The following is a 14,598-nucleotide window of genomic DNA, read 5'->3' as shown; positions in this document are numbered from 1 at the left end:
TGCACTTAAATGGGTAATACACTTGCAGTGTTTGATTCACATAAGACTTTCATGTGGATGTTTTGTCACCAAAACTGACATAACAAATAGGAGTTACAGAACTTCTTTATAAAAATCTAATACTTGGTATGCAGAGTAAATCATAGTAGAGGTGCTGTAGGGCCCATTGAAAAATATGAAACCTGTTCACAGAACCGATTGCATGGATTGATGGTTTACCTTTTTAAAAAGGCAGAAATGTCACTCAGCTTTGCTTTTAATTTTATGTGGTAACAGGGGAGCACTAAATCATTGTTAATTCACTCAGGGATGAAAATTGATTAAAGTGATGGAAATGCACGTTTTATTGATTTAGTTCTGTCCAAACTCTGCCTGCTCACGCCTAGTGGACATTGTCTCAATTTACAGCAAAGTGCACTCAGCCTCAGAGTAATGGACCGAGAAATACCAATCTCTGTTCATGCCATTTTTTCCCTCTTTTGTGTAGTGTTTTTATATATATGTTGTAGGAAAATAGTTTTATTGATTTGTTGTGGCTCAAATACTACTAATGTGAGCATAGAAATTGCTATGAAGTAGTCAAAACTTATAGAAATGCTCAAAAATATCCAAAATACAATGAAGAATACATAGATAAGTCTGTGGAGAATGAATACAATTGGACAATTCAGATTTCACTATCCTTCTGGATCAGTCATTTTCTGCATGTTTAGTTTTCCCTCTGACTCTAATCCACTGTCTGAACAACAGCAAACTCAGATTCTAAACTGTAAGACTCTGCAATGAACACAAATTAAAACTTCTGGCAGCTCTGCTTCCCCTATCTCATCCTTGCCTCTCCCCTATCTGGTAGATTTGGTTGTGTGTTTCTGTGCAGGGATCTCATCTGTGATGAGACAGGCCAATATTTCTAATTTTGCAGAAACTTTTACTCTGTGTTGTAAACAGCTTGAATCCTTGTAAAGTACTTGATTCCTAATAGATTTAGGAAGTAAAATCTTTGTACAGAAGTCTTAACATTTGTTATGCATGCCATTCCCAGCTATTTAAGATTTTATACCAGATTTGGAATCATTGATTAATGCTATAGTAATAGGTACATTGTGAGGCATACATTTGTCTTTTGAAGCTATTCAGAAAAATCCGGTAAAAAAGTAAAGATTTTTTTAGCAACTTTTGGTTAAGTAGGCAAAGCCCACTTCCTAAATGTTGAAAAATTCTTTCAAAATTAGTTCTGTTTTGTGTCTTCCTTCCTCCCCAAAGGGAATATTCAAGTTTCTGCAGGGAATTGCTTTTCATTTAATGCAAACCAAGATCTAGATTGTCAAGACATAGGCTCTTTTTTTTATTAGTGCAGGGGAAGCTGTGTGTATCTGTTTAGCACTTGGTAATCAGACCTGCTTGTGTTTGCAGATCAGAGAGCAAGCTCACCGGTACGGCACCAAGGACGGAGTGATGATCTGGAGCGGGATGAGAGGAGAGAGGAGCGAAGGGTTGATCGGTCTGATGACAGGAGAGATGAAAGGGCCCGGGAGAGAGAGCGGGAAAGGGAGAGGGACCGAGAGAGAGAAAGAGAAAGAGACCGGGAAAGAGAGAGGGAGAAAGAGAGAGAGTTGGAACGAGATCGTGCTCGGGAACGGGAGAGGGACAGAGAGCGGGACAAAGACAGGGAGCGTGAGCGGGACCGAGACAGAGACCACGACAGGGAAAGGGAACGAGAGAGGGAGAGGGAGAAGGAGCGGGAGCGAGAGCGGGAGGAACGAGAAAGGGAGCGAGAACGAGAGAGAGATCGGGAGCGGGAGCGCGAAAGGGAGAGAGGTCGAGACAGAGACAAAGAGAGAGACCGCCAGAGAGACTGGGACGACAAAGAAAAAGGAAGGGAAGAACGCAGGGATAAGAGAGAAGATATTCGAGAAGAAAGAGGCTCAAGAGATGTCCATGAGGAAAGAAAATCCAAGTGAGTGGATCTAAATGTTACTTCAGTCAAAGGAAAAAAAAAAAAAGGTAGTCTTTTACTGCTGAATTTGGTAAGTTAGTAGACAGGGGAGTATCTTAAGGAAGAAGACAACCTGTTTATGCATAGACTTGGTCTGGGGCTGTCTCCCCTGCATCTGTGTCACATGCTGGTAGCCCCCAAATTGGTACTATGCTGGTAAAGTTATTCCAGTGTTTTGTTAGTGCTGAATCATGGAACTGCTCATGAGCTAAGAGTTGAGTCTGACAATGTAATTTTTCCTTTTATGTATGCTTGCATTGTCTTGCCTTTAATAATACAATCACTAATGGAAACATAGTAGAAAACTGTGGTACATTATGAAGTCTGAAATTCAAATAACAGCCATCTGGGTCAGGGTTTGTGACTTTGTTAATTAAATTTCTTTGGAACATGCATTACCCTTTGCACTACCAAATTTCCAACACCAGTGAAGGCGTGAAAAATATCCCCAGTGTTGTGTTGTGCTTCCTTTAAGTGCATAGCTGTTACTTGGAATGGCATCTTAGAAAACTACAGAACTTCATGACATCTTTAAATGTCTTCTGTATGAGGTGCTTAGACTTCAGGAATGGTATTGATGATAAACTCAAAGCATCCTAAAGAAATTTGATGGTTCTTGTTCCTTTTGCAGGAAGCGTCACAGAAATGAAAGCAGTCCAAGTCCCCGTCAATCACCCAAACGTCGCCGTGATCATTCTCCTGATAGTGATGCCTACAACAGTGGAGATGATAAAAGTAAGTGGGAGTGAGCTCTCTCTGCAGCTGGACACAGATTATCCTCTGTCTGTGGAAAATAACTTCCAATTTTAAACAGAAAAAACATGGGGAAAGTTTTGTAACTGTTCTCCATATTTTTATGAGCACTACAAATTTTCTTCACCTTAATTTGTCATTTATCTTCATTTTGTCATTATGTGCTATGTCTACCAGGTGATAGTGACTTCCACATCTTCTGTGTAAGGTGCATGTTTACTGAATTGGAAATTGTCTTTTGCTGCTGCAGCAGTAGAAAAACCTAAGAAATCGAACTGAAGTAATGGGCTATGTGTTTTAATGGACACTTTTTTTGGCATGCAGAAGACAGCAAATGCTCACATGTTCTTCCTACACAATAAAGGCTATGAAAAAATGTTCTTCTTAGAACAGGATGTTCTTTTCCTCATTTCCTTCTCATTTTGCAGATGAAAAGCACAGACTCCTGAGCCAGGTTGTGCGGCCGCAGGAATCCCGGTCACTGAGCCCCTCTCACGTCACGGAGGAGCGGCAGAGTCGCTGGAAAGAAGAAGAGCGAAAATCGGACAGAAAGGAAAGTTCCCGACGCTATGAAGAACCAGAGTTTAAAGACAGAGTTTCTTCAGCAGATAAGCAAAGAGAGCAGCCAGATGCTTCAGAAGGTTCCCGGTCCAGGGTTCAGGAAAATCTTGGACACCGTCCTTCTGAAGAAAGAGATGCTTCTGATAGAATGCATGATGACAGCAAGAAGAAATCTAAGATACAGAAAAAGGCCACAAAGAAGAAGAAAGACGATGACAGTGGGGTGGAAAGGTACACTAATGAACCAGCAACCGAGGAAAGCCAGGTCTTTTCCCCTAAGAAAGGTCAGAAAAGGAAAAATGTGGAGAAAAAGCGGAAGAGATCTAAGGGTGATTCTGAAGTTTCTGATGAAGAAATTGTTCCACATCATAAAAAGAAAAAAGGCCCAAGAACCCCTCCTGTAACTAAAGAAGAACTGGTTGAAGCACCACCTGAGAAAGCAGTGGCAGAAGCCCCCACGAAGAGAGAAGATACAACATTTAGTGACTGGTCAGATGAAGATGTTCCTGAACGTGGTGACATTGTTGTTCCAGAAAGAACCACTGACGATTCCCACAGAAAAAGTCACAGGACGAGGGTAGAAAAGGTGGAAGCCCCTCATGTTACTATAGAGGATGGACCACACCGTAAGCCTGTGGACCAGAAGCGCAGCAGCAGCCTCGGCAGCAATCGGAGCCATGCCTCCAGCAGGCTCAGATCCCCCTCCAATGAGTCAGCGCATCGCAGTGGAGACGATCAGACTGCACGGAAGAGGATCCTGCACAGTAGCTCTAGGGACAGGGATAGGGATAGGGACAGGGAGAAGAAGAGCTTAGAAATCACTGAAAGGAAGTCCCGAATTGATCAGCTGAAACGAGGGGAACCCAGTCGCAGCACATCTTCAGGTAATGAGATATATTTTAGTGAGACTGACCTATCATTCTGTGTACCAGTCCCAAATTGTTCTTCATGGCTCTAATTAGTGTGATAGGAGAGGGAGGTCCTGTCTGCATTTCATTGTAAAACTAGAATGAATTAAGATTTCTGCAAGTGTTAATATATTTCAAAAGCTGATTCTCAGTGGGCAGGATTACCATTTTGTTTACACCAAAACATTCAGTTGGATTTGGTTCATGCTGTCTGGGGAAGAAAGTAAATTGTAGGACAGAAAAACCTCATGGAGTAAATGCTTGTGCTAACAGAACATTGAGGTAGTTTTATCATCTAAATAATGTTCTTAAATTCATTATTAGTGTTAATTTTGGTATGGAAATTCCTGAAATTATGCAAAATTAGGTGCATTTTTTATGGTTCCTGTTAGGCATACTTTTAATGCACATAGAAATCATCTTCATTGCAAATCAAAATAGTCACATTTTTTTGTGTGTAGTTGCTGTGAAAAAAAAATAGGTAAAATATTTTAAAACTGAAACAGCATCAATACAAAAATATTTTCTTCTTGAAAGCATTTTGGTTCTCTATTCTTCTCATGGTTACATGCCTGAAATTATTTTTCTGAATTCATCATTTGTTAACTAAGGCATTTGTAGCTTTTAAAAGACATGTTATAAAAATTTGGAAGTGGCAAAAGTTACCTCGTGTTTTTAAGTAAGGTTAAATCTTCTAAGGCAATGTGAAAGCATTGCTAATTTGAAGATGCTTCTTTTGAGAAGTATATTTTCATTCCTGAATCTTTAAAATGCTTTGGTCTAGTAAAATGGTATTACATTTATGTGTCATAGTCATGCTTATATATATAATCTTTTATCCAGATCGTCAAGATTCAAGAAGCCACAGCTCAAGAAGAAGTTCCCCTGAGTCAGATCGTCAGGTTCATTCCAGATCCGGGTCCTTTGACAGCAGGGAAAGGCTCCAGGAGCGAGATCGACATGACCACGATCGAGAACGAGAGAGAGACAGGAGAGAGGGGAGACAAAGGGACTGGGACCGAGATGTGGACAAGGACTGGCCAAGGAGCCGGGAGCGAGACAGACTCAGGGAGCGAGAGAGGGATAGGGAGAAAAGACGGGAGCTGGAGAGAGAGAGGGACCGACAGCTGCCTGATCCTGCTGAAAGGGAGAGAGAGAGAACTCTTGACATCTCCTCTCAAAAGGAATCAACAAAGCACAGTGAAACAAAACTGGACAGGGATCACGAAAAGGAGTTTGATGGTGCTTGCCGGGACTCAGCAGCTTCAGAGAAGGAGAAAACAGACAAAGATTTAGGACCTTCACAAGGCTTTGAAGATGGAAACGAGGCCGAAAAGGTAGAGAGTCTAGAAGGTGAGCTATTCTGGGAAAGAACCTGGACTAACAAGTGTTTTATTCTTTCTCTTTTAGCATAGTGCTAAATAGAATAATTTTCTACTGAAAAGCTTATTGGCTTCAGCTTCTCTGCTGTGGAAGCAGACAATGAGAGAAATCTGATGAGTATCTTTCTTATTGTTAGTTATGTTAGTGCTGTTTCTTAATTTTGAGAGAAGTCTTGAAGCAAAGAAGCATTAATTATCTGAGATAATTTCACAAAAATGCAATGTTTCTGAATAAGCAGTTTACTAAAAGATAACACCAAAATTTAATTGCCTTGTTATATCATTTTAAGATCTATTTCTTATTTTGGGAGTGACAGGTAATGAGGGAAAAAGAAAGAATGTGGACTTGGAACTGTTTCTTAGGGGTTTTTTTCTGCCAGAGCCCAATTATCAGAACTGTTTGTCTGATTAGTAGGTGAAACATATGTATGGCTTGGCACAGTAGTCCCAAAATAACTTTCCTGAAGTAATCTTACAGGTCTTTCCAGATCTAACCTTATCTGAGGTGATCTCAGTAATATCAGCTGAAAATGCAGCTTCATTTTGCTGGCCCTAATGATACTGGGGTAAGTGTGCTTAGAAAGGGGCAAACACTGACAAATTCCTAGCAGTTTGTTACATGGATTACTCTAAATCCAGAGTAACTGGCGCATGTTATGCTTATGCTCATTGTGTTTGCCGTTCTTGTTAAGAATTACCTGTAGCGTTCATTGTTGATGTGGGCAGTTAAATCAAATGCTGTCTCAAGAGCATGGTGAGGAATATTTAGTACTTAGGTCTTGTACCTGATTACTCATAAAGTGGTCTTTAGAGGTGAGAGATCCTGTTGGGAAAGTTTCATTTAAGGAGATTATCTGTGGAGTGGAAGCACTTGACAAAGACAGTGTTTGAAATGAGCCTGGAAAAGCTTGATTTTGCTACAATAGACAAAATTAACTATTTTTAAACTAGAGGAAAAGCATGGTGTGATAAATCTGAGGGTACCATGTAACTTGAGAAAAGAGGTAATGAAAGGCCATTCTTAGGTGCATGACCTGTTGCCAAGAGGGCATCTGTAACCATATAGGCTGTGCATGTTAAATGTGTTCTTAGGTCTAGCCTTTCAGTTTTGTTGTGTGTTCTTTTGTCTGTTTTTCAAGGGTTGTGTTCTAAATTCTCTGCAGGTTATTATCTGTAGAGTGTTATGGTATATTTAGGATTTCTTATTTTTTTTTAGGAAAATCTATTTTGTAAAAATTAGATGGCATTCCATTTTATTAAAACATTGTATGTAGCATGGTTATGATTTTCTAAGGTTTCGTATACTTCATTATCTTCATTACTTTGTAACTCCTCTTTACATTGCTCCATTCAGCTGATGAGTGTGTTGAGTTTTTAATGCAGAATTAATATAAAAGTACACTTCCACATAAGAGTGGTAAAAGATAGTCTAGAAATTATCAAATTTTTACTTGAAATTCAAAATACAAAATAATTTTTAAAAATTACACATTGAGAACTATGAATTGTATTATTTTAAATTTCTTAATACAGTAAATTTTTAATGGGTCCAGGCATGTAGTACTGGTAAACTAGTGTATCTGGTATATCAGTGTGGATGCAGCAGATTGATCTTACAGGCAGCGAATATTTAAAGTTATAAGACACAAAATGAAATCTAGTGTGGATCACCTTATTCTCCTTTCTAAAAAGGAAAAACTTGTTAGAAAACTTGTTAGATGGGCTGATGTTAGGAAGGTATGTAGTATTTATTTGGGCAAATTAGTGTTGTACATTATCTTAACAAAATATGTCAGGATATTACTAAACTATCTTAATGTTTTGAACCTAATGTGTTTGCTTTAGGAGTGGGCTTAAATAATACTTAAGATGCTATATGCTTCCTCCAAAGCATTGCCAGATGGTCTGAGTAGTTTGTTTATGCTCTACTGGTTTGTCTTTTACTTGCTTTTTCCTTGCTCATTTTTAGGTTAGTTGAGGTTACTACTTTTTCTTCCCTCACAAAAGCAAGCCGAAAAGAACCCCAAAGAACAGGTGGGGAACTTAAAATGGAAACAGTTTCCCTCTGGCTGAGGGAGCTGGAAGGTATCAGAATAGTCATTCACAGAGGAGGATCCCTGTCAATTCTGTCCAGTTTGTGTGGCACAGCTCATTGTTAGTACCCCTGGTGGAGAACCATAATAAAGCCTGAGTTTGGAGCAATGGAATTTTTAAGTGCTTGAGTCAGATCTTTCAGTCTTGGAGGTGAGAGGATGTCCCTTTTGTGAACTGCAGAATTCAGTGTTTGAGTGTCTTGTGTTCATAGGCCCTAAGGAATGTTTCCAAATAAAGCACATGTATTTATGTGTGCAGATAGTATGTGGATGGAAAGAAGGGTAACAGCTAAAAGAAGTTTGGCATGGCTTTCTAAAAGCTCTTCTAGTGACTGCTACAAAGAATCTAAAATTCTGTACATATTGTTTCATTCAGGCTACCTGTTACCTTTTGTATTTTGGAGTTTTGTTACTTATTTTAGGGCCTTTGGACTTAATCCTGATTTTAGATTAATATGCTAAAGCATCTGAAAGACTTTGTGGCAGTAACTTAATTTTTTATAAACTATTTATTATTGTAAACTTCATGTCTGCTATCAGATCATCAACATGTATGTTGTGAAAATGACGTTCTCTGAGTAGTTTGACTAATACTGCACCAAAAAATTGACCAGTATATGTAAAATTCAAACTGCTACATTGTGTATGGGAGGTATAACTTCACTGTTTCTCTGGGTTAATACCAGTTTTTATGTTGAATATACTTGTTCTTAAAAGCTAACAGTTTATTTTGCTAAGCCTTTTTGTCTTCACACAGTGTACAGGACGTTTAGACAACAGATATGATTGCTTTAAAGCTACAGTATGTATCTGTCTCTGTAGGAGGAGAGGATGAGGCAAAGACTAATGATGTGCAGTCACTGGGGTCTGGTGCTGGAGAATACGAGCCTATCAGTGATGATGAACTGGATGAAATTCTGGCAGGTGATGCTGAAAAGCGTGAGGATCAACAGGAGGATGAGAAGATGCCTGGTAAAAGTATATCAACCCCCTTTTGTGATTATTTGAATATAAAGATTAGATCCGTGTGCACATAATGCTGTTGTGATGTTGACAGTATTTCTGAATTAGGAGTGCAGTCTGTGAGCAGATTCTGTCTGTGCTTGAATGCTTTCCAAGTGCATTGGGAAGAATGGAATTGCTTAATTGTCCTAAGTTCAATTGGGTAATCTGGGCTCTGTGAACTACCTTTCTGAGCATTTAATTTGAATCCATCTTAGCATGTTCAGTTGTACTGTGACTTTCTGAATGCATAAGTAATATCTCCAAACCTGCTGGCTAAGCAGGATCTGAGCAACCTTTCACGAAGGGATTGCAATAAAAATAAAACAGAATATTAGGCATGGGTTGAATTTTTTTAATCCATATAGCTTTTTATTTCTATTTCTTTTTGTATTTCTGCCATTTTCCACCCATCCAACTGAGTTTTGCCATTCTTACATGAAAGGTCCAAGAGGTCTGCAGAACAAAGTACGTCTAATAAATATTGCTTTCAGGAGACAGCTGTGTGCACAGCATGTGAAATTAATCAGCAATAGTAAGGGGTGGTGATGTGATAACTCATTCTCTGTCAATGTTTTTGCAGATCCAGTGGATGTTATAGATGTAGACTGGTCCAGTCTTATGCCAAAGCAGCCAAAAGAACCACGTGAGCCTGGGGCTGCGCTCTTAAAATTCACACCAGGTGCTGTTATGTTGAGAGTTGGCATTTCCAAGCGATTGGCAGGACCAGAGCTCTTCACCAAAATAAAAGAGACGTGCCAGAGAGTGTTGGAAAAACCTAAAGGTAACTTCTGCGGGGATTAACTGTCTTTTTGGTGTAGTGAAGAAGTCCTTACAAAATGTGCATTAGTTCATTACTTTAGGTTTCAAAGACCACAGAAAGTGTATAATGAGTATTGTATGAAAATTACAGAAATGTGATACAGCAGCATGTTAGTCAGATTAGTGTTTTGATTTCAGCAATGGTGAGGAAGTCTAGGCTAATAAACAAAACAAAATTGATTTCATCTTAGTGGAATATTGTGAATTATTTGTGAGACCATTCATGCTTTCCTAGCCTAAAGTGTATTAGCAGTTTCTTAGAGAGCTAAATATCTTTTCCAGTGAACTGTATTATTATTATGTAGTAGTATTTCAAGAAAGAAACAAGATTTCTTATTCTCATTCTAAGGATCCTTTCTAGAATTCATAGATGGGGGATTTGGATCAGAATGAAGGCACTAAGTTAAATATGTATATTATACCTCTACTAAAAGTGGGAAATACAATAATTTACAGGTTTGGAATTTGAACAAAGTGTATGTCATAAGACAGGCACAACAAATGGCAAAGGCATCAATTGTACTAGTGCTGTTTATTACAGTTCTGAGTGTTAGCAGGGCTTTTCCATGAGAAGGAATACTAATTTTTCTCTTTCACATCTCAGGAACTAGTTGAGCTGCTTGCAACAACTTGCATGGTAGAATGGTTCTTTTGGGATTATGAAACATTTGCTTTCTATAAGACCTCTATGCAAATGATTGCAGGATCTAAATGTTAGAAAATTGTCTTATAAATAATAGTATCTGTGGAGCTCATGTTTTTTTAACTCAGTAAATTCTAGTTCTTAATTTGAAACAATGCCTTTCACTTTACATTATTCTTTATGCAGTCGTCTTGTTCTGAGAACCTCACAGTCTCAGATGGGGGGGGGTAGGGGGGGTGGGAGGGAATATCCAAAACTTTTAGCTGTGGTAATCTTCATAATCTCCATCTTGAGCCATTTAAATTATTTAACTGTAGGAATTGTGAGCTATTACACCTGCTCCTGCATTTTTTTTAATCAAATAAAAATACTGAGTCTTCCTGAGCATACAAACTGATATAGTCAAGGTATGAACTGTGTCTCTCTCCCTGTGAGCTTTAATTTCACTGTATACTTCAACAGTTCTTAGCAGGGATTCCTTGCAACAGCAATTGCACTGCAGGATCACTCCACCTGGCTGTTTAAAATGATCCTGAACTAATCTCACCAATCTTTGCATGCTTCCCTAGAAATAAAGTCCTTAGTGATGATAGGAGGCTCTCCAGCACTACCTTTGGACTGTCTTAAGTATACTTGGATTCAGCAGAAGCTTGCTCTGGAGAGGATGGGAGATTTGAAGTGCCTCTCTTGATTTCCCTGTGCTGTGTGTGTGCAGTCTCACACATGAGAGTTCTACACTGCCAGTAGGCTTTCAAGTGTATGCACTTCCTCTGCAATCTGCCAGGTGAATGTTCTCTGTATAGAGGTTACAGAGCCACAACACATATAGTGCAAAGAAACGCACAAATACGGTGCCCTGAAAACTGAATGAATCTGGGCTAGGTGTGCTCAGTCTGTGTAACAGTGCAAATGTAGCATTTTCACTCTGGACTTCATGGTTGTATAGTTTGTCTCCCTGTCTTATTCCTGAGGTTGGTGTTCCCATCTTTGTTCTTGTTGAGGAATAAATTTGAAATATTTCTGGTAATTGAAATATTTCTGGTAATACTATTAAATGCAGAAAGTAGGGAAATGATACCTTGTTTCAGGGTGTGCTTTTCAAATTATTTTTTCTTTGGAACCAAAAATCTGTAATATGTGATGTGGTGGTATTGGGATTTTTAGCTGACTTGCCCTCTTTTATATGCAATTGTTCCTCTAAGGATATGGACATGCTTACTTGCAAGATATGCTCAGCAAGCATCTGGCATCTGAGAAGACTCTGCAAGCTGTCCATGTTACCTTTGAAGTGGCCTTTTTGTGTCTTGTCACTTATTTCCATTTTTTGATTGTCCATTGAGGTTGTCTTTGACTTCAGTGCAGTTCTCTTTAACCTGCCCTTCATTTCATGTAACTTTCTTGTTTCTTTTCACCTTGTTTAAAAACTACTGAGTTTCATCCGTGTTCTGAGTGGTTTAAAAAATGCATATTTGCCCTCTCAGCAGGATTGGACTCAGCCATGTACCTTTCCAGCTTTTTGTCTATTACATGACAGTCTTCCTATTTATTGTAAAGGGGCTATAAATCAATGAGCTCTGGTCTAGCCCTGTGTGCTCTTTTAGTCTTTGCCTTTCATAGAAACAGACTTGTTGCAGGACAAGATTCACCTCACAGCCATCTTTTCTAAAAGTGTTCTTTCTGTGCACTGTTTCTTCTGGTTAATGTGTTGAAGGACTGGTCCTGTCACCTTGAGTTCTGTTAAATGCTTTAGGTGAGCCAGTAGGAAGGGGTAGTCCATTGGCAGCTGCTGACTTGTTCTCCAGGTTCATCCACCACAAATGAAAAAATTATTCCAGACAGTTGTGTTTCACTTCTGCATAGCCATACAAAAACAGTGTTGACACTAGCACAGTTACCTGATATCTTGCAAAGAAGTGAAACTTGGGCTACTTTATGATTAATGCAAGTGGTAAGCAAACACCTTTTGTCCATCACATGTCTGACCATAAATCATACCCTGTCTTCTGTCCAAAGCTGTCACTTGATTTTTAGGCTTCCCAGTGATTGCTGTCTCAATATTGCTTTCCAGTGCTAAAACTAAATACAAGGGTATCCATTCTTCCCTTTCCATGGTGAAGGATTTATTAGTGTTATTTTATAAACTCAAATACTCTTTTTTTTTTTACCAAACCTTGATATTGTTTAGAAGGCAGAAATACAAATAATAAAAACGTTAAGAAAATTCATACGATTGTGTGGTGCTGTTCAAAAATACCATGTGTATATTAATCTCTGCAAATCTCAATTCTTTCTAGATGCAGAAAACCTTTTTGAGCATGAACTGGGAGCACTGAACATGGCTGCACTTCGGCGGAAAGAAGAGAGAGCGGGTCTTCTCAGCAATCTGGGTCCTTGCTGCAAAGCGCTCTGCTTCCGCCGGGACTCTGCAATTCGGAAGCAGCTCATGAAGAATGAAAAGGCAAGTGGGCTGCTGACAGGGCTGGGTCAAAGTGTGGGAGCACAGATGCCCCGAAGCAGAGCTTTTCTCTGAGAGATAATTTTTGTGTTTGCTGTTCTGAAGGAAATCTAGTCTTTTAAATAATAAACTGAGTTTTATTTAGAGAGGTTGCAAGGTATTTATTTTTTATGTAAAATGAGAGCTTAATATAAATTTGAGACTAGAGCTAGTTCCTGTTTCTTATAATTTTGGTGTTTAAATTCTGGAGATCATTTTCTATATTTAGAGTATACATAATAAAAATAATTAGGTAAAATATTATTTCAAAGGTAACTGTTGAATGACTTTCTTGCTTAAGATTCCATGTGGTTTTATAAGAATTGTAAGAATCCAAGTTAAAATTAAAACTTCTGCAGTGGGTTTTGTGATTTTGTATGCTAGTAGAAAAATCATTAATTCTCCAAATCTTTTCTAGTGGTACGATTAGTATGATTAAACCTGTAATTATTGAGAGTACTTGAGGTTAATTTCCCAGCTTGCATATTAAAAGACATTGTTTTCAGCTTTTCCTTTTTTAAAATTCCATTTCCAATTTCAACAGGGTGCAACAAAACAAACCTACACAAATTCTGCAGCAATGGACAGCGACTTGTTACGGTTGAGTCTACGGTTATTCAAACGAAAGACTGTGTGCCAGGTTCCTGGGCAGGAAAAGACAGAGGACAGCAAAATTCCACAGCCAGCTCTCCAGCAGGAAGTGTGTGTGACTTGAGAAAATGGCTGCACTGGCACTTCCTTGATTTTGAGTTGATTTCTCGCTACCAGTGTTGGTGTTGCTGTTTAGAACTGGTGGTTGTAAAGCGGCTCTAGAAGATGAAATGAAATATTTCATTTGTACACAGTTAAGAGTATTGGTTTTAGATGTGAATAGGAGTGAAAAATTGAGACTTCTGTGTGGAGGTCTTTGCAATTTTTGTAATATTGAACCTTACACTGTAACATAAACCTGTTTTATGGTGCATCAAGTGTAATAATGTGAAGATGTCTGGGTTTAGCAGTTTATAACATCAAATGATATTAAACTGAGGAAAACTGTCAGTGTATCTTTTTTCTTATTATGAATGGGTATTTCCACCACCACCTTGGTCCCTCAGTACACTTCTGAAATTTGTTAAATAGCTGTGAGTCTGTTTGCCTTCTTTTTTCCAAATCCTCTTTCTTATAGTAGCCTCTGGTGTGGATTTGGATCAAACTCTAGCTCTTTTCCATCTTTAATGTGGTTTTTTAATGTAAAGAAAATTTCCTTTAATTCCTTCTGGACACAAAAACCTAGTCCAGTCAGTTAAGGCTCCTTTTTTGTTGATTAAAGAGAAAGTTAAAAAAAAATAAACCAAACCAAAAAAAAAAAAGCTTGCAGAAATTATTTATGAGCAGTTTCTATACTTATGAGACTAACTGCATTTTGGAAATGCTGCCTGCTTTCAAAAGGACTGACTGGTGCATATTGAAAAATATCTGAAGAGGAACACAGTCATTGGTCACAGCCAGCAGGGCTTTGTGTGGAAATTGCTTTTCAAACCTGATTTCCTTTTACAATAAGGTAACCCTACTTGGTTGATCAAGGAAAGCCAGTTGATGTAATCTGCTTGGATGTCAGTAAAGTTTTTGGTACTGTCTCTCAAATACCATTCTGGACAAAAGGGATACCCAGGACACAGCTGGATAAGCACATCGTGTGATAGGTGAGCAACTGCCTCATGGATCAGGTACACAAGGTTATAGTGAATGGGGTGACATCAAGAGTGGTGACTGTCACTAGTGGGGTTCCACAGGGCTCCATCCTCAGCCCTGTGCTCTTCAACATCTTCATTAAGGGCTAAGTAAGCTTCCTAGTGATACTAAGTTGGGAGGAACTCTTGATTCCCTGGAAGGCAGAGGGGCCCTGAAGAGAGACCTGGATAAATTAGAGATGGGCAATCACCACCCATGTGAAGTTCAACA

At 38.8% G+C, this 14,598-nt stretch overlaps 1 protein-coding gene across 6 annotated transcripts in view; it reads left to right on the top strand.

Moving 5' to 3' along the window:
• Positions 1-13,695, top strand: part of ZC3H13 (zinc finger CCCH-type containing 13) — a 45,337-nt gene extending 31,642 nt beyond the window's left edge. For 5 of the 6 annotated variants that reach the window (XM_054651044.2, XM_077173686.1, XM_054651043.2 and 2 more), the window contains 8 exons: positions 1,414-1,957; positions 2,628-2,731; positions 3,178-4,194; positions 5,062-5,571; positions 8,516-8,671; positions 9,279-9,479; positions 12,455-12,618; positions 13,199-13,695. In XM_054651044.2, the coding sequence (XP_054507019.2) occupies positions 1,414-1,957; positions 2,628-2,731; positions 3,178-4,194; positions 5,062-5,571; positions 8,516-8,671; positions 9,279-9,479; positions 12,455-12,618; positions 13,199-13,369 (2,867 nt within the window). In that variant the 3' untranslated portion in view covers positions 13,370-13,695. The remainder of the gene's footprint in view (positions 1-1,413; positions 1,958-2,627; positions 2,732-3,177; positions 4,195-5,061; positions 5,572-8,515; positions 8,672-9,278; positions 9,480-12,454; positions 12,619-13,198) is intronic. The other variant, XM_054651049.2, reaches the window with a different exon arrangement.
• Positions 13,696-14,598: the final 903 nt, after the last annotated feature.

Source organism: Agelaius phoeniceus, chromosome 2, assembly GCF_051311805.1.
Source record: "Agelaius phoeniceus isolate bAgePho1 chromosome 2, bAgePho1.hap1, whole genome shotgun sequence".
Taxonomy (NCBI): domain Eukaryota; kingdom Metazoa; phylum Chordata; class Aves; order Passeriformes; family Icteridae; genus Agelaius; species Agelaius phoeniceus.
Note: the sequence above shows the minus strand (reverse complement) of the source record. Positions and strands in the feature narration are given on the sequence as shown.